Here is a 20,312-nt window from a genome sequence, read left to right on the forward strand (position 1 = left end):
AATGATTCCCTGGCTTTTTATGAAAGATGATAGAAGTCAACAATGACAGAAGGAGAGGAGAAGCAGGACTGAGACACCCTAGAACTTAGCATTGTCAGCACCTGCTTATGAGGAGAGACTATGCCTTAACGGACAATTTTTATTCAACACCACAGAATAAGACTCTGCCTGCACACAGTACAAAAACATAAATACAAGGAAAGGAAGAGAAAAATTATACTGAGTTACTTATCTGAACACAGAAGCCATGATTTTTGGAAATTAAAATACCTTATAGATACTTGGTGATGTGCATCCTTCACAACATACTATGGAATCTCCTCTACTTCCTACAGGAAATTCTAAATTGTCACATATCAAATCTTCTTCTATATAGAGTTTTATCAGTTCTTCTGTTGCGTCTTCTGATTCTCTGTAGATATTTGATTCTTGAGGCTCTGACTGATCTCCTAATTCAATTGACAGATCTTCTGTACAGATTTCCTCTTCATTTTCAGCACTTGCAGCTGGCATGGCAGAAATGGAACTACATTTATGTAACAAAGGAATGTTGCAGGTAGAGAAAACATGTTCATCTTCTGTGGTAGTATCTGACATGACTTTAGGCGTCTTGAGAGATGTACTTGGCTCTTCAGTTCTCAGGTCTTTATATTTTCTTAGTTCAGTATTGTTGCTTTCATGCTTATATGTTATGTCATGAGATGAACTGGTTGAAGGTGAGATGGAGGCAGATAGGAGAAAAGACTGAGGAAGAGCTGTCGTGGAGCTGAGAGAGATCTCTGTATTTGGAATAAAATCATTTCCCTTAACTTGATGTATGCTACTATTTGGGGAGATTGGTAAAGATTGGGATGTTGTTAATGCCAAAGAACTGAGTTCTTCTAAATCACCAAGAAAACTGTCTGGAAATTGTGGATGTGGTAAGATGCATAAGCTTGAAAGTGAAAAACCATCCGTCCTGGAAAACGAATCACTAGTGGTGTCCTGGAGTGTCTTTTGATCATTGGGTGACCAAGAGGAGAAATGGTATCTGGGAGATGGGGATAGTGCTTGGAAAGGCCACTTCAAAAAATAAGAAAAACATGGGAATTTAAATAAATAAGCATGACAGAGAGCTGGGATATGAGTAGACTGGAAAGCCAAATGTCTATGCCATCATCTGGATTAGAGGGTATCATTTCAGTGAGCATGGGTGTCTGAAATCATTAGTACATGAATCAGAACAGCAGAAAAAACATTTGAAAAATGAAACTGTATCAGGTTCTGGCCTCGGCTTAAATGTCAAACATCAAGACAAATCTGGATCATTACATTCATGAGGGCGACCTGCATTTGATCTGCTGAAGTTATGTTATTTATGGCTTTCTGTTAGTGAGCTTGTCATAGGTTATTAAATCATACAATTAAAATTTATGTGATTTCCCCTCTCTCCCCCCCCCCAAACCATTACTACATTACTATTATTTTGAGCATAGGATTGTCAAAAAGTACACTTCTGGTGCCATTAAGTTAAGCTCTAACATCTGAGGTGATGTTCTAATTATCCTAATGTTAATATTTGTACTTCTCAGTACATGCTTAAGAAACATCTTAAATACATAGCATACTTTTATTAAGGCATAAGTATTTTTCATTGAAAGTAACCCTATCAGTTTAAAATGACATCAACATTCGTGAAAGGTACACTCAATTCTAACTGAACGTAGGCAGCCAATAACAAAGCTTTAAAATAGTGACAGCACAGTATACAGCAGTATATTTTGAGTACCATTACATAATATTGATTGAAGTATCCTTCTGGTAAAAGAAACGTCCTTTTGTAAGAATGAGACTGGTGAGTCATACGTACACAGCATCAGTAGATATCCATTGCTTCAGTAAATACTGAAAATGCATTTTTATAACTATTAATCCTCAAAATTAAAATTGAATGAAAAATGGTTTGACACCATTGTTAGAATTAGAAATGTTAATTTACTTACCTTCTACAGGAATTTTCTTGAGGCAAATAGCTTTATTTTAAAGTTAGACAAACCTTTGTTATAGAATCTTCTGTACCAAAGTATAGAGGCTCCAAACTGATAGTGTGATCTGCTAAAACATTGCTGGAGTGTTACTAACAGCACTCCATCTCTTTCCCTCATCTTTACTCTTGGAAAAGGGCTTCAGACATGTGGTTTAGAAGTCACATGACAGGAGACATTGTCAGTTTTAGTTTCCTATGGCTACAGGATGCACTAAAGATTAAAGATACAGATGCTCTAGGCCAAGTTAATATAAATCAAAAGCAAGCTTTGTTCTCCTTATTTATTTTTATTGCCATTAGACCAGAGAAGTTTAGAACAATTTCTCTAACAACAGGAGTTATAAAATGAGTTACATGCTAAAACTTCCCAAAGGAATAGGAAGAGTAGCATCAATCATGGTGGTAAACTTGAGAACACCTTCAGGCTACTAAAGGCCTCCTTGGTAGTCAGGAACAAGACAGTTGCATATATGGCATGGGCATTTCTGAATACAGTTGAAAGAAACATCTCTGTTTAAGAATGTCAATAGTGTGATGCTTTTTATTTTTTTTTATATTTTTTTACTTAGACCAGAACCAGATGATTACAAAAGTTTACCGTTACTAAGACTAATGCCGCTCTCCTTCACTTGAGAACTAATCTATTACATGTTATTAGTGGCAGGACAGACTTGTAATCCAATGGTTCTGCAATATTTTCACTATTTAAAAGCATACAGAGTGGTGAAAATGTACACCTGCTGTGATGTGACAGTAGTAAGAAAGATTTGAGTTCATCTCATCCTTGCTTGCAAAGAGGAGGCAAATCTGGTCCATATAACCTCCCTGTATCAAACACAGGTGGACTACAGGAGAAGCATGTAGCATGTCTGGATGTTCTGCACCTGCTCTCTCAAGATGATCACAGCAGCTTTAGAACAGGAGCAGCCACCAATAGCTCTGCAGTTCTCACAGGATGCACTTAAGGTATGTTGACTAAATGATTTATCTTCTATTCTAAATGGCTGTTACCTGATTTATTTCTTTTTTTAATTTAAAAATTCCGGACAATATTCAATATAACTTTGAATAGGAGAGAGTGAATGAATACAGGAGGAATGTGAAGGCTCCTGAAGTTTAGGCTTTTCAACTTTCATAGAAGAATTTAAATAATTTATAAAGATAAGAAATTTCAGGCTAATTTTTAACAGGCATGTATTTTTTATTTTTATTTTTTTAATCTGAATGTAGATACTCCAAAGCATCACTTGTGCTCAGGAAGGGATCACTGACAAGATTACAGGGGTTAGACAAAAACCAGCGTTAGCTGCAGGAAGTGTGCAGAAAATGGGGGGAGAGGTGTCTCCAAATATAGACAGTTCTTCAGCATGCAGCACCTAAGTTGCTTCATGCTCTTAAATGACCTTCCGCTTACTGTAATGAGAAAAAGCTGTAGCTCATGAATACCTCACTCTGGGGATACAGAACTTGATACTATTTCAGTTCAAAAGTTTTGTTGGAATGGAATAGAAAGCTGCTGCTACTTCTCTGTGAACAAATACTATAAAACAACTCATGTTGCTTAGCCATAAGCAGTATTGTCAGAGACAACTGACTGTCCCAAAAGCTGTAAATAAATATGGAACTTATCCCAAAGCATCTAAATAAGCACCACTATACAAGTATGTGAGAGTAGAAAATGGGAAAACCATCTGAAACAGAATGGCAGGATAGATGCTTTATAAATTTCACAGAAAACATACTGCCCTGTGGTGAAGAGATTGACAATAATAAAGATTTGGAAAAGATTCCATCTTTAGCATTCAAAATCATTGATTGATAATGCATTAACACTAATCACAATTTGCATACAGAAGCTTTATTGATTCTATATCTGAAAAGGATACTGTGAAATATCAAAAGTGAATGATAAACTGGAATACATGAATCTTTTTGGTAACATGATTTGTGGTAGTTGTGAACTAGAAGGAAAATAATTCAGGAACTATGACATGTTTGGTGTGAAAAATCACAGCTATGAAGGTCTGAATCCAAATACTGAAAATGTGATGACATTTTACTCACTACTGAATGATACAGTGCTGTCACTGTTGTCATACCGCTATAAAGAACTGCTCTTCAACCAACAGCCTCCTTGTAGAGTGTCAGTGGCAAAAGGAGGAAGGTTACAGCACAGAATCACTAGCTGTTCTCTTTTACATTGAAAGGCATAGCTTTGCTCTTGGCAAGCTGTGTCCCATTGCAAACTACCCTCTCATGCCCTTTGCATGCTTATGGGATTGCAGGCTCTTATGATGACAGATATATCTTCACATTGCATTATAAAGAATTTGCTAACAGTATCCTTGATGCTCAAATTTTGTCCTAGACTCCACAGTAAGTTTTTATTATTTTTTTTTCTGAGCAGCTATTCTGCCAGAACGTAAAGCTTTTATTAAAATACTTCAATGACAAGCTAGTAATGCACTTCTACAAATGCAATATATATTCAAGAAAGAAAAGAGTGTACTGAATGCATAAATTATGTATTACATTAACAAAAATTTTACAAGTCCTTCTAAACCCACTCTAGGAGTGATATCAAAGAAGAAAAATCCTTACCTTAGTTGAACTTAAATTGTGTATTCTGTCACTAGAATAGCTTTGGGGTATAGGAGGATCAGGGTAGTCATCAGCACTTTTTGATGCATTCTTTTTGATAACTTCTACATAGGAAACAGGGAAGATGCCTTGTCTGTTGGTTCCTGGTATTTTACCTTCATACCAGTTTTGATCAACTCGCTTAAGAAGTACGACTCTGTCTCCCTGGAATGCATTATAAAAGTGGGTTATCAGCAGATGAATAGTAACTTTTTTTTTCCCAATCACTGATATTATTTTAATGCACAGAATTATTTTCCCTGCAGTACTGTTCCTGCCTTCACCTTTCTCCTGCCATTTATAATAACCATGTAAATCAAGTTACCATTCCAGCAAAAGGAGGGTGGTCACAGACTGCACTTGCTGTTCAGCAGAATCTCTCTTTTGGTTGGAGGACTAATGCAAACTTTTCATAGGAATACTACTGTTTAAATTGTTGGCCAGTCTACTAACTAACACCCCAATTGTAATATGGAATAATAGAATGGCTTGGGTTGGAAGGGACTCCAAGGATCATCAAGTTCCAACCTCATTGCCACATGCAGGGCCACCAACCTCCAGATCTGGTACTACAGCAGGTTGCCCAGAGCCCTATCCAACCTGCTCTTGAGCACCTCCAGGGATGGAGTGTCCACAACCCCTGAATAATTAATTAATTTAAATGCTCCATTTTCCCTAAGGATAATAGAAGTTAAATAATTAAATTCACACACGTGCTTTGTTATCAAGTAAAACTGTAATAAGTGGAAATGAAAAGTTCAAAATTATTTCATAGGGAAAAAAGAGATAAATGCTTTTCCCACTGAGCATGCTGCACAAGCAGGTATCTATGTAAGAAGACAGATGGGCAGTGGCTCACTTACTGTTTTTAGAGAGCCTAGAAACTGAAATGGAAAATAGCAACTTTTTATTTAAACATTTCTCTGTTTTGAAACTTAATGAGCTCCTTCTTTTGATTGATGTGATGTGCTTTTTACCCTGTCATTTTAGAACAAATCCTTCCTTATTAGTTTTTCGTTCTTTCGTTTCAGTAGTAGATTTGTGGAATACCCTAAAATTATCATTATTAGGATGGAAATGTAACTTTTAAAAACAAACCAAAATAGGGCTGACAAGATGGTGACCACCACAATCAGCATGAAAGGGGATTTAAAAAAAAAAAAAAAAAAAGAAATCAAACTGCCTCCCCCCACCTCTAGTTCTCTCTGTTTCTATTCCTGATATTTTTTTTCTAGACCTCTTTGAAATTCACCAGTCTCAAAGAAGTGGAAAAATACCCATTACCTTCAGTGATGCTAGATCAAGTGTTAATTCAGCATCAAAAAGCTGTATCCTTAGTTTTACACAAAAGGAGGAACACTGAATAACTTCTATGAAAATTAACTCATTTAAAAAAGAAAATAAATGAGGTAAAATTTTCCAGTGGGTTAATAATATGTAATACTTATAACTAAGTGCATAATACCTTGAATAATAAAGTTCCTACAGCGAGAGTATCTCAGTCAGACAAACCCCAGCAATTAAACACTTGTTCTGATCATGTATAATAAAGGATCATCACCAACATGTATGTGTATAGACATGACAGGAATATGTTAGAAAGAGCAGACTATTATTAAGATGATAAATTTTCAAGAGCCAGTACTTTTAGAAACACGTTTGAGCCTTTCTTCTGAATTTTGCTGTTTCTATTTTCTGTATTTTTATTTCTTCTGTAGTAGAAGCCTCACTGTGATAATGAAGACAGTAACAATTCCTAAAAAGGTCAATGGATAATTGAAATGAAAAGTAGAAAACTGGGTTGCCAGTTTGGAGGTGTTTGCATATAGCAATTATATTTATATACACAAAATATTTAAGCTCATTAGCTTGCATTCTTTCCCAGCTGCCTGCAAATAGCTTATGTCAGCAGCTTTCTACCATTACATTGCTTTGTGTATGGCACATTTAGTACCAAAGCACTGTATTTATGTATATATTAATTCTATTTAGCAGAAGACATCATAATGTTATTTGGATAAAAATAGTTCTAAGCTATACCTTTCTAAGTGATAACTCCACATTTGTGTCTGCACTGAAATTATATTTGGCAATAGCTTCTCCAATCTCTCCAATCTGTGCAGGAGGAGGCGGCCTGGCAGGCTGTGCTTTTTCTGGAGGAGAAAGCTTCTAGGGAGAAAAATACCAACAGATTTTAATCATTTGCATGTAGCTTGTGAATCTGTTACCCAAAATAATTCAAGGAATTAAAACAAAGAACAAACCTCAACATAAGAAATTGGGAATATTCCAACTCTTCCATGGTGCTCACCTTCATACCAGTTTTGATCAATTTTCCTGAGGATATAGACAGTATCTCCTTTCTTAAAGGACAGCTCTCTGTAACAGATTCATTTAAATCAGGTGTTTATAACTTTACATTTGAACTCTACCTGCATAGCTCCTGCTGTTTCTAAGTTCAAAACTGAAACAAAATGTAGCAACTAAACATTTGGAGAAAAGATGTCACAGCTGTGATACGCTTACCAGTTGATTATACCCTATAAAAAAAAAAAAAACGATTCACATTTATGAATACTGGATATTATTGGTAAGTCACATAGGCCTAATTTTTACCTCCAAGAAAGTATTTGTAGTTATTATCAAAGTGGACAGTATAGTATCTGCAGGCAAGCATGATGACTTCGATATCCCCTGTTTAGAAGCAGGTGTTATGACGGGTATCATAGACATACTTGGTGTTCTTGACAAATTGGTAGGGAAAACTACTGAACACATTGCATGCTTCTGTGGTCAATTACTACCTTTTTGCAGCAGCATAACTTAGAGTGCTTCTGTGTCAACTCTTTTTCTTTTTGAGATCAAGATGATCAGAAGCATGATTATGTTCTCACCATTTCTGAGAATCAAGGCCTGTGATATGCTTAACATCGGACACTGAAAAAGGGAATTATCCAAATGATTAAGAACATTTTCAGTACCTGGCCTGGGTGGTATTTGCTGTACTGTCTTTTTTTTCAGGACCTAATCTGCTGTTCTGATAATTCAAGTTGTCAGTTTACACAGCTAATGCAATATTAGTGATCACGTTGTACCTCATCTAAAGAATGCTCAAACACCCTGGATCACCAGGACAACAGCAGTAATGAAGTATGATGTTCTCCTCTGGCTTCCTCAACCTAGAACAGCATTTTCTGATTTTTACTACTATTATTATTATTTTTTTTCCCCTGACAGACCACTATAGTTTATCTTGGTATGGGATATATTACATCCTGCAGAAAATCTGTGGTAAGACAAACGTATGGAAGATTCTGAAGCACTGTGCAGAATTTTGGTGAGAAAGCAATCTATCTACAACAGCACACTAAGCATGCTACTTTATGGAACCTAAATATGATTTACAACAAAGACCATTCAGTGGGCATCCCTGAGGACTTGCTATAAGAAGGTGAAGATGCACAGCCACTCACATGTTCAAGTAAGTACAATGGAAAATAGAATAATTTATAACATTTTAATTACAAAACTTCTTATGCAGCATGCTAATGCAGAAGCTGTTGTGATAGCAGCAGGTGGGGTCCTTTTCTTTCATGGCATTTGGCTGTACAAACTGGCTTTAGTAGCAGGTAGCTGTGTCAAGTGCTAGAAAGATTTTCCTTGACTGTGAATACTTAAAGGAACAAAGGTCTAGTACTTACTTAGAAGTTTGAGCTTTAAAGTCATATACAGCTCTAGCTGGCAGTTTCTGAAAAGTAGGCAAGATGATTAACACATTCAGGTAGCATTACTATATGGCAAACAATTTTTAGCTTTTAAAAAGGTGACCGAGATCTAATAAAAAAAGAGCACATACTTTACCGCAGTTCTCACAGTGAGGCTCTATTTAGGTAATTAAATATACAACTTACTTTTCTGAGGTTGTTAGGTATTTGGGACAGTGTTTTAAAAATAGAACCAGCACCTACCTAGAGCATTGCCTTTAATAAAAAAAAAAGTCCCCAAAGTTATTAAAGCGATCCTGTCAAGTTATGTTTTTTGATACTGATACAATACTCCATTTACAGCTCTCCTTCACGTAGGATGGCCTAAATATAAATCATTTTTCTCTTCTCTGCTGTTATTAAAATCGTTTTTTGGATGAGAGGGAATATCCTTTTCGTTAAGTTTCTTTTTTAGTACTGTAACTGATAAACCAAAGAATGAAAGAATGGAGATAGTATTAAAAGAACAGTGGGACTGACTGAATGCAAAATCTACAAAACAGATTGAAAATATAGGTTTTTTGTCCTCTCATTGTTTTTTAAATTATAGCAGTCTTACCCTACAAGCCATTCTTGTATACCTAACATCTTTTCATATTGAAACTCAGAATACCCAATACACCTCCTGAAACTTTTTTTTTAGCTGTTATTTCGTAATGAGCAGTCTTCCTTGGACTTAAGACTCAATTGAATTGCAGCATGTCATTGGGGTATAAGTGGAACTGAATTCTAATGCTATAACCAGTTCTAAGCTGTACCATTTAACAAGCTAGGTAGCCTAGAGGAAATACTTATGTTAGTTTACATATTATTAAGTGCAAAGAGTGTTTGCTGTTCAGTGTTCACTTGCTTGTTCTCAGCTCCTAAATTACAAAAACAAGATACAACTATTGCACAAAATTATGGTAACTCAAGAGTGTACTGTATTAATGGAAAATGTTAATCTGTTCTGTAATCTGTAGTCTACAGATGCTAGTTAATATAAATGTAGTTACTTTATGATTGAATGAAATCTCTGAAGCCTGCTTATAGAGTGCTTCAAGTTCTAGAACTTAAAACTATACACTTACACACACACACACACACACACACACAAAAAAAAGAGTATATCACTTTCTTAAGCATATTTCAAGTGATAATTTGTATTACTTTCTTTAGAGATTATACACTTGCTTCCATTTCCTCTGCCAAAGCATTAAAATAAGCAATTGGTAGACAATCACAATCACCAGAACTATTACAGACATTAGAGATTGCTGTTAGGATAATGCTTTCTGTGTAACACACCAACAGCAGTATTTTGGTTTTTTTTTCCTCTTTTAAAACAAAAGTAATGATGTACTACAGATGTCAGACTTGAAACTGTTGAGGCAGTTTCTTGTGCAATTCTGTGATTTTTTCCATGTCCGTTTAAATGTAAGTAGAAGATGCAGCTTATCTTACATTATTTGATATTCTTTTACTTTAAGTACCTGTCTCTTTAATGAAAAAGAAGGATTCTGTCCCACCTAAATACTGTGCTGTTGAGTGGTGCTTCCTTTTTTCTGTATCACTATGTTGTCTTATAACCAACAAAAATCTTGTCTCAGAAATGTTTCTGATTTTTCCATATGGATATTGCTGCATTATTTATTTTTGGTTTGCTACCTCTTTATCTGTAGCTCCTCTTCTGTCCCTTGGAGTACATCGTCCCACATCGGTGAAAGCAGAATAGTTTCCAGGAGTTTCCTGGTCTACTGAAAACAGAACATCATTATGTGAAACCGTGGTAAAATAAACACATTGAAATCTGGCATATTACTTGGTATCTTTTAAAGGAATAAAGAGATACTGATTCTATAATTTCACATTTAAAGCATGTTATGTTATGGTTAAAGTTGACCTTTAAAGAAACAAAGCCAAGGCTTTCCTCTGATCCACAGCAGAAGAATGTGTAACAGAGAATGGGAAAAGCAAAATTATGCCTTACTGTATGAAGTGATGCACCCCTGCTGGACCAAATGGAAGACACGGGAGGAGTACTGAGACTTTATCAGGTTGTGAGAAGCTTTTCTGAATGCCAACAATATAATCACAATTACGTGCACAAAACATGACTAAAGCATGCCTCAATGAGATAAGAAGAAGAAACAATTTTTTCTTCAATAGGCCAACTTGTTAGTAGTTTTATTTCATAAAAAGATGGAATTATAAATCATTACTCACCAATCTCTGTGGCAGATCCTCTCTAAAGCAGAGTTTTCCAATGTTTACTAGAGGATGGTACACTACAGGATGGCAAATGCCTCTTTTTGTATTTTAATAAAAGAAAAAAAGAAAAATCTTGCACTTTCTATTGCTTAGTAAGTTTTCAGCGTGAATTAAAATGTAATGGAATTATTTCAGATCACCGAATGAAATAAGCTGTCCCTTGACTTCTGAGATTTACTAGCAATTGTAGTCTCCTAACATCAGCTGCAGGAGGTTTCTGACTGATATTTGCCTCCCTTTGACTTCATTCACATGATCTGCTCTTACCAAGCTTCTATATTTCTAAGTACGCGTGGAAAAATAGAATTAAAAACTTCTGCAGTATGTGGCAGTTTTACAGAACAGAGACCTCAGTGGGCTGTTGTCCAAGCCATGAGGACTTCAGGCTACTGATAAATACTGTGCGGGCAAAAATTATTTAACTGCATCACTTAGGTTGTTGAATGCAAGCGCATGTCATCCCCAGCAAGTTTATCATAGTTCCAATTGTGGACAGCTTTCTTTATGTGATTCCCTTGTTGTCACAGAAGCTATTGGGAATCTATGTTTACTCTGCACTATGGATTTCCCTACTTCCAAGGACTGGAAAATTAGTTTCAAGCAAATGTGATACCTGATGAGTACAATTTCAGAATTTTTGAAACTTACTGTCAGTTGTTAATTGCTCTGCTTCTCTTTTTCTCAAAGCATTATTTGATTTTTTTTTTTTTAATTGAACTTTGCAATATTTTAATACCAAACTGGAGATAGTAAGAGTACACAAATGTATCCTAGATGGTTTAGTTTAATGTCTTTTGAAAGTCTGTCATGTATTCTTTAAATGACAGCATTTCTATGTTAAATAATTCTGCTTCCACACATCCAGCCCTCTATGAAGTGGCATCTTTGAGAATTTAATGACTTTAAAAGGCTATTCTTGAAATCACAAATGGATGAAAGAATGTCTTTATGATATTGATTGTGTTATTTGATCAAACCCATCTTTAAAGGTTTGATTATTGAGAATTTCTCTTCTGTGATATTTCTGAAAACTTCATAGTTACATTAAAATTTGTTGAGAATAATTATTTTTACTGCCACAGAGATTGTAAACCATTTGAACAGTGAAAATGAAAACTTCCTAAAATAACTTTCAGGTCTATTCACAAAAAGTAATATGAAGGAATGGAAATAGTGTATTTTCATGAAAAAAACAGGAACAACTCTCTATTACACTGGCAGAATTAACAGCATTTTTATCAATTAGACATTTTACTGTATAGTTTTTAATGCTGATATTTTTGGTTTAAATATTCAAGGAAGGGCTCCCTGAATTTTGTTTTCTGCTTGACCATTATCTTAATGATGCATCCTGTCACATTCATTCACTTTCTGTAAGGTTTCTTTTGTTTTGTTTTTGGACTTGCTTAAGTTAATAACACCGTTATTATTTATAGCACTAATTATCTAATAGTTGAAATACACCATTTATCCAGTTGTCCAGATTACTTCATTTTGGGAATAGACAACACATTTTTCTAGTTTTGTGATGATGTAAAAATAACGGTCTTGCATTAGTTTTGTGGGATGAACTGTTCTTATATACTACACAAATAAAAATGAAATGAGAAAGGGCAGGAAATACAGGGAATAAATCACAAGGATAGAGGAAGAAAGTGAATCCACCTTGGAAACACAGTGCACTATCATTTTCTTGATTATTGTTGTTAGTTGTGTCCATGTCTTGAAGAGAGGCACTAAGAGGTAATCTTCCACAATCATTCTGGTAAAGTGGGCAATGAGTAGCACCATCTTGAGGCAGTGGATGAAAAGGCTGGTGCATGGGACTCTTTTTCAGAGCTGTAAGAGATGAATTCCTTTCTGGAATGTCTGGAAGCAGCTCAGTAATAAGTCTGTGTAATATACTGTTGTCAGGCAAGCTTCCCCTTCTTTTTTCAGCTTTTATTTGGTCACAGATGTCCTTAAGTGCAGAATCTAGTGCTTCAAATACAGATGACTTGCGTTTTGTCTTTTCAGTTTGTTTTTTAGGGGCTGCACTTTTTTTCCTTCGGAAAGGCACTGGGCTGACTAGGAATGCTATCTTGGAGAGGCCAGATTCTGCCTCCTGTCTCCTTGGATCTTCAGCAGGTTCTTGTTTAGCCCTTTCATGTTTCAACATGGTGGTGAAGCGAGTGTAGGATGCTGGGCATCTCCCTTTGCAGGAGCTGATGAGATGCCTGTGATGGTGGTGATGGTGGTGGTGGTGATGGCCCGATCCGTAAAAGCTTTCAGATGATGTGAAGGAATAGTGATCAAAGTCACTTTCACTACAAAAAGATGACCCCTCTATCTGGATAAAGTCACTGAGGTCAGAAACCACTCCATCTTGATCACTGTCTGAGAAATCCATATGTGACCGTTGTGGCTCATCACTGGTCACTTCAATATGAATTGGCACCAGGGTTTTAGACTTGTAGCTCCGTTGTACCTGAGAGGGATGTCTGACTTCATTTTCTTCCTCCAGCAGGGACTCGATAGAAAATCGCCGCTGTGAACATAAACCATTTTTAGGAGGCTCTAGTGTAATGTTTGACAACATTTCATCACCTAGATTTGGCATTGATTTTGACTTCTGAATTAGTTTTTCAAATTCTGATATTCTGGTTGGCACCATGTCTCTGGGCACCTCTTCAGTAGAAGACTCTCTCCATCCCTGAAGAATACCTTTATGCTGTTCTTTTTCATACTGCAGTATTCTGGACTTCACAGAACAGATCACCTCAGAGTTCATCAAATCCTTGCGATTGATACGATGCATCTTTTTGTACATTTTAAGGAAACCTGGGGCATCGTGTGCAGATCTGTGACGAACTCTTGCCCTACCACCACCACGGCCCTCAGGTGCATATGGGGATGCCCAGTTCATTGAGCAAACCTCTTTAGCATCTTCTTCACATAGAAGAGAGCCCATGCTTTCAGACTTGGCCTGTGCATCGGGAAAGCTATCCCGATCATCTGTTAAAAGATCATCACAGCTACGAGATTTTCTCTTTGGAGAAGTTGTTTCTTCTGTGCTGCTCCATACTTCTGCATTTTGTCGAGTCATTTGCCAGCCATTCTTGTAGCTGATTGCCCTCCTTGAATCATTAGGAACAGCTAAATGCTGTCTGTAAGTGCTACAGTAATCTAATTCATTTGAGGTGTTGTGGTTGTGCACTGAATAACTGAGGAGGGATGGATATACTTTGCTAATATCCCCACCTTTATAATCCATAGAGCAGCATGATAAAAGAGAGACATTGCCAGAAATTAAAAGATTCAGAAAGTTGGAATTAATATCAGTAAGTATCAGAAAGACTAGGAAAGAGACAGCTGTTAGTGCATCTATTCTGTCAGCTTTGGTCAGTGCATACATTTATACAGACCAGGACTGCAGAGCTAATAAACCATTTTCCAGCTTTAATAATGCTGATAATGATAATTTGAACATTAAAAAAAAAAATCCAAATTCCTTAAGAATTGTGGTGATGTCCTCCTCCCAAACAAAAACAAAACGGTGTAAGAAAACAACTATCAATACTGATGAAGAAGCAGGTAAAAAAACAAAAAACAACAAACTGAATAAAATTTAAAGATGAAGTCAAACCACAAATCTAGACTCCAGAACTATAAAATTTTGAGATAAATTGAATTTGGAGGGACTGAAGTGTTTTACCCCTAGAGCTAAGACCATCATTTTTTATGTTTAAATAGATCACCTTTTTTTTTTTTTTTTTTTCCCCCTGGAACTTAAATTAAAACTACAGAAAATGTAAAAATTGGACAAAATTTATCTCTCTTAGTTAATTTAAATTTCTTATTAGTATGTGCTGAGTTTAAGAAATTATTTCGTTATACATTCTTAACTATATTTCAAATATTGGCTTAACTATATTTCAAAAATATCTGTGTATTCTGAAATCTGTACATTAGTTTTTGATCTCATTAATGTCCAGACAGTTCACAGAAGTCACTATGAGACAACTTTGGAACACTGGTCTCTCGAATTTGAGCTGAACTTTCAGAAGTGGTTTAAAGTGGCAGCGTTCAGTTCAGGACACATGCTTCAATCAGTTCAGTCTGCTTTCTAGAAGAACAGTTTGAATCTGTGTCAGAAACTGAAACACTTGAATTCAAAACCCATGCAGATCAAAAGACTTACAGTGTGCTGCTCTTTTAACAAAATGGTTGGTTCCCCAAAAAGTTAACATTCTGCTGTATTTCATAATGTAAGAGAATGAATTGGTTCAAAAGTTAAGAAGTTGTGTGGAACTACTGTTCCCATGTTCTCCAACATGGGAAGCATTTAAGTCACAGTTAATACTTCTTATCAGTGGTGTAGTAAAAAGTAAATGCGGGGAAAAGGAGTTTACCACCTTTTCACTTCTACCCTGGTGCACTAAATGGATGAGATTATTTTTTAAATTACTAATCTTAACAGTGGTTTTAAAATAAATCTGTTCTTCTATCACTTCATTCTTAATATTTCTCACTATTTTTCTTTGATACAAGGATGGGTATTGTAATAGATAGTACTCTGTATATGACATCCATCATATATTTTACTGGAAACCTTTTGTCTTGCTAATAAAAACACCTAAAACTCCCAAACTAAACCACCTAATTCCAGTGTCTCTTTTCTGGAGAGACATGGAGAGCAGCAGTGGGACCATGAGTTACTTGGAAAAAAAAACAAAAGAAAAAAACTAAAAATCTAGATTGGTATATTGTGTACTAAGTACTTCAAGGATTCTAGATGTGGCTCTGGGCAGCCTGGTCTAGCTGTTGGTGATGCTGCACATAGCCTGGGAGTTGAAACTAGATAATCATTATGGTCCCTTTCAACACAGCCCATTCTATGATTTATGAAATTAAAAATTTGACTATGAATATTTGCTTGATTAAAGTATGTCCCGATAATTGATGCTATCTAAGACACCAGCTATTGAACTGAAGCTCTGCAATTATGGAAATACATCTTTAATTTCACATTGCATTTGTCCCGATTTATTTTTTCCATATCCTAAGGACAGTATAATAAGAGAAAAGTGCACTTTAATGAAGAATATGATTTGTACCATAATGTAAAATTCTTTAAAGTTTTATTAATAAATCAATTTTCTGTGTCCTAGAAGGGGCAGATGAAACTGGAAAACCCTTACTACAAGTCCAGCTTTTAATCAGCTTAGAATCGCACACACGTGTAAAGATAAACAAGTTATTCTTTAAGGAAAGGTCCAGAGCCCCTCAAACGGTAAATCTCCCTACAGAGTGCACTCAGCAACAGTGGACAACAGTTGTATTTACTACCAAGAGATTGTACAACACATTGTCATCAGACTTCCTCCTAACAAATATGATGTCCTCTTACCTTTTGCTCGTGATGGAGAAGAAGGAGACGAGCTAGTTAAAGGCTTTCTAAGGGTGGTGTATGGGCCTTGCATATCTGTACGGCCCAGGCTGGGCCTGTTTGCATTCTGATCGCTGTGTGCTCTCTGATGACTTACAGCAGGTTCTGACTTCCTCCTTTTCCTGTAGTCACTCGCAGTACTTGCGGAACTATAAAAATAACCAGTATTAGTAGCAGTCTCATCTCTGTAACAACAACTCAGTAATTAAAAAGCAAGCTCGTAATTGCATTATTTGCTTATGGTTGAACAATGCCAGAAGAAATACATCTGAAATATGCACAGGGGAGAAGCACTCTCTTACAGCACATTTGACAGAGAAAAGCTGAATTTTTTCTTCACTTGATTGTATCAAAGTTTGATATAAAATCGTTATATTGCTTTCATAATCATGACTTTGACTGCAAAAGTATCAGCCACTAATGATTTGAAAGTCTTTCCATATTAATTTTGATAAGGTGGCAGTATCACCAGAAGATCTAGTTACTGAGATAACTGTACCAAACTGAGATGTAGACAGCTTAAGCAGTCTGATTATTCAGGATGCTGAATAAGATATTAAAGGAGCTGCCTTTATGAGTAGGAAATAACAGTGTGAGTAGTAAAATGCAGCTGCAGAAAAAAATCTGAATGGTAAGTTGCTGTTAGCACTAGAGTAGAAGTTCAGTGTAAAAATGAGAAAAGGCGATAGAATAGATGAGGTAACAAGCTCATCTTGTGGGAATAGCACAGAAAAGCGCTGCAAGCAGTAAGGATAAATGATGGAGTGTTGAAGCTGAGACAGAAGCTCAGCTGGAAAGACCCAGAATACAGCATGGATTATACTGAATGCAAACAGTAAGTCCTTGAAAAACAAAACTAAGAATTGCACTTGAGTATCAAAATATGAACATCCTCTCCGTGTACCTCTCATTGCCTTAGGAATCCACAAGCTGAAAGTTAAAATTTGACTCTTTCCAACATCTGCTTGCTTTAGGTCACAAGGAAAGCCCTTAGACTGCATAATCTGTACTAAAGTCACACATGCTGTATTTCTTACCTGGAAGGCCTGTCCAGGCCTCTGTCTGTTGAAGAGTGATGATATAAGGAAGTCTGTGAAAACAAATATATAAATTTATTACATGCCTATATATGAAAAAAAAAAAAGGTGTCAATTTCTGCTTATAGTACTGGATTATTATGTTTGCTACTCCGTGACATCCTATAAAAGCAAACTACAGTGATTAGCACACTGTGCACTCCAGCACACAGATATTGCAATATTGTCAGGCAGTTTCTAAAAAGCATCACTAGATTTATTTTTGTGTTCTATTTCAGTTATATTTTTGTTTTTAAAGCACTACTAAATAATGATTTAGAGCCGTGCTTCTCTATGCTGTTTCCAAAAATGGATACACAACACCTGAAATTATCTTTGACTATGAAACATAAAAATCTGAAAATGATTCCTCCTTGTACAGAGCAACATCTGCAAAGCTTCTCCTCCATCTCAATTACTCACCAGAATTTCACAATCAGTTATAGCCAGAAGCAAAACCAGCTGAAAGACCTAGGACTTTTCTGGCCAATTATTGGCCACCATATGTTCATGGTCAACTATTTTTCCTCTCTGTAGAAGCCTTCTAGACTTATTCTCTAAATATTCTCTAAAAGGAAATTTTTTTACAGATTTTTCTCCACACCAAAGGATTGGCAGAAGTAACATCACCATGTAAGCATTCTAGCTGTTTCTCAAGCAGCTATACTTCATCTAACTTCTAAAATACTGTGGCAGAACTAGTTATAACATTGCTTTCCATAAAAGCTGCAAATAAAAGCTTCAGAAATTATTTTAGTGTTAGACTAAAAGGGCTAATCGTCATCTAGCGCATACAAAACAACCTTCAGGCACAGTATTCTGCAAGAGACATGATCTCCTCTATTCATGTGCATCTTATTTACAGCAGAGGAGCTGTGCATCTCATTTACACATATGCCAGAGTCTTTGCACAACAGTTGGAAGGAGAAAGTGGCATTTAAAAGTTCCAGCAACAGTATCGCTATCTGCTATAAATTACTGTTGTATTTATTCTTTAACATATCCACAAATTAATATGACATCCTGCAATACCTACATGCAGTTTTCAGCCTGAGAGATGTTCCCACCAGCTAGGCATTAAGCTGCTGCCAAGAGGAGCAAGCTGAGGCAGTGGGACATGGCCCATGTTGGCAAGAAATGGGAAGCGTGTGGCGAGCAGGTCTTTTGTAGCAGTGTCCAGTTGGGAGAAGAATAACAGTGCTGGTGACATGAACTCAGCTTTTCCCAGTGTTAGATGCTGCCATCGGTGAAGGTTTGCCTCACTGATACAGTGATGTCCCTCTTTCTCAGGTGTCTTAATGGGCAGTCGTGCTTGACACTTACTTTATTCCATGATGAGAGAGTGCACAGTACTGTGGAATACTGTCATGCTTTATCACAGCGTAGTATTTTTTTTTAATTTGCTAAAACCAACCTATTTTTCTGCATGTGAATGAAAAGCTACTTCTTGCAAGTTTTGTTTTCCCAGTAAAACACAGATTTCAAGATTTGCTTTCTTTTTAAATCGTTTGCCATTATATTGCTGTTAGGTGATAAACAACCTATGTATGACTTTACTAATACAGTCCACTAATTAGTTTTTTTTTTGTTTTAAAGTGAAGAACAGAAATGGGTAATTGTTCACCAAAACATTTCATGTACTGTAATCTAACTCATAAAGTCAGTGGACCTGTAAGTTACGGAGAAGGGGTTCTGTGACACAAAACCATACCATCTGCTCTAGGATCAAGTGAAGAGTTAATGCACCTTCCCCCATCAGCAGTGTAAGTAGAAGCCTGTGCTTTGGTGCTGCTTCTGTTACGGAGGTGTGCTGATCATCATCAAACATTCTCAAACAGGCAATAAACCTGCTGGTAGTGCTTATGAAATGATCCCTATTTTATATTTGGAACACGTGTGGGGATAATGATGAGTACATTCCTTTTAACTCAGCCCACCTGAACAAAATATCATGATATTTCTTTTAAGAATATATTCAGAAGGAGATCCTGAGTCTTTACTTTTCAGTTCATATTTTCAAGTTTTTCTTTAGATCTTCTGAAAACTGCTTTATGCCAATTTTTTAAGTGTCCAGTGTCAAAGTTTTAGCAAAACATTTAAATACAAGATCTGTCTGCAGCAAAACCACAAAAGCCAGAGCTGGCACAGCTGCTCAGACCAGCAGAGTAACCACAGTTCTCCACATGCCGCCACACAGCAGAGTGAAGCAGATGTGCACTGCCACACAGAAGGAACATCTACAAATCCTAACGTAACACAAATCCTGTGGGCAGCATAGCTCCCATTGGCTCCTATGGAAGGCAAGAGGTAAACCACACAACTGCAGCAAAACCACAAAGCACTTCTTTATCTGCAGCACTCCCCAGGCTGTATATAGCATGTTAGCAATCAGCCTAAGACAGAAAAAAATGTGTGTCATCCCAAAACAGACTGCTGTACTGCTACACAGCTTTTCCTTTCCTTCCTTTAAGATATCACCTCGGATGTAATGCGCTCTTTTTCCCCTTCTTTGATGCAGTCTTTTGAAGATTTTGAAAGACACATATGGAGGCATATATGTTGTACCATACCATTCCAATTATTAACACACACATACATTGTTATCCGTAGGCTGTGTGAAGTTTATACCTTCTACCCACTGGTATAACCACACTGATAGAGGGGAAAGGTGAAAGCAAGTAGTGGATATAGTTGCATTTCATTTCCACTGTTGGCAGCTGCCTGACAAAAATAATTCAGTGTTAGAAACAACCATAGCAAACTACAAATACAGATTTTACTGAATACTTTGATACAGTTTTACTAAAAGAGGTGAAATATGTATCTACAGTTAAGCCAACGTTATAGCTGTTTTCATGCATCAAAGCTTTAATGGTGACTGAGAATGAAGAAGGTAAGCAAAAGTAAAAAACAACAAACAGGTTTGTTTATATCATGCTTCTAATGTTTTAATGAGTTGTTCCACGATATTTTCCGCAGAAAAAATATTGCTGAATATTTACTTTACCCAGACTTGCTGAACACAATTATATTCCAAATCATTGTATGCTAGGACTCTTACACTGTCTTCTAATACAAAAAGCAGTCCCAAATATCAGGAAGGGCCTAGAAGTTTATTTTCTCAGAGA

General features: G+C 36.3%; 1 protein-coding gene and 1 long non-coding RNA gene across 11 annotated transcripts in view; one reads left to right on the top strand and one right to left on the bottom strand.

The window, feature by feature from the left end:
• The window catches only part of LOC116238916 (uncharacterized), a 63,772-nt gene extending 53,438 nt beyond the window's left edge, over positions 1-10,334 (top strand). For 2 of the 4 annotated variants that reach the window (XR_016466145.1, XR_016466146.1), the window contains exons 5-8: positions 498-556; positions 2,867-2,992; positions 7,904-8,147; positions 10,092-10,334. This is a non-coding gene — a long non-coding RNA (uncharacterized LOC116238916). The remainder of the gene's footprint in view (positions 1-497; positions 557-2,866; positions 2,993-7,903; positions 8,148-10,091) is intronic. The other 2 variants (XR_016466147.1, XR_016466144.1) reach the window with 1 other exon arrangement.
• The window catches only part of SORBS2 (sorbin and SH3 domain containing 2), a 144,080-nt gene that overhangs the window by 14,291 nt on the left and 109,477 nt on the right, over positions 1-20,312 (bottom strand). For 4 of the 7 annotated variants that reach the window (XM_090139343.1, XM_031608840.2, XM_031608841.2 and 1 more), the window contains 7 exons: positions 17,146-17,198; positions 16,070-16,257; positions 10,078-10,163; positions 8,368-8,414; positions 6,931-7,045; positions 6,707-6,835; positions 4,628-4,831 (listed from right to left, as the gene is read on the bottom strand). In XM_090139343.1, the coding sequence (XP_089995469.1) occupies positions 4,628-4,831; positions 6,707-6,835; positions 6,931-7,045; positions 8,368-8,414; positions 10,078-10,163; positions 16,070-16,257; positions 17,146-17,198 (822 nt within the window). Of the gene's footprint in view, positions 1-270; positions 1,063-4,627; positions 4,832-6,706; positions 6,836-6,930; positions 7,046-8,367; positions 8,415-10,077; positions 10,164-12,345; positions 13,921-16,069; positions 16,258-17,145; positions 17,199-20,312 lie in introns of all 7 variants that reach the window. The other 3 variants (XM_090139346.1, XM_090139347.1, XM_090139345.1) reach the window with 2 other exon arrangements.

This window comes from Phasianus colchicus, chromosome 4, assembly GCF_987193195.1.
Source record: "Phasianus colchicus chromosome 4, bPhaCol1.hap1.1, whole genome shotgun sequence".
NCBI lineage: Eukaryota > Metazoa > Chordata > Aves > Galliformes > Phasianidae > Phasianus > Phasianus colchicus.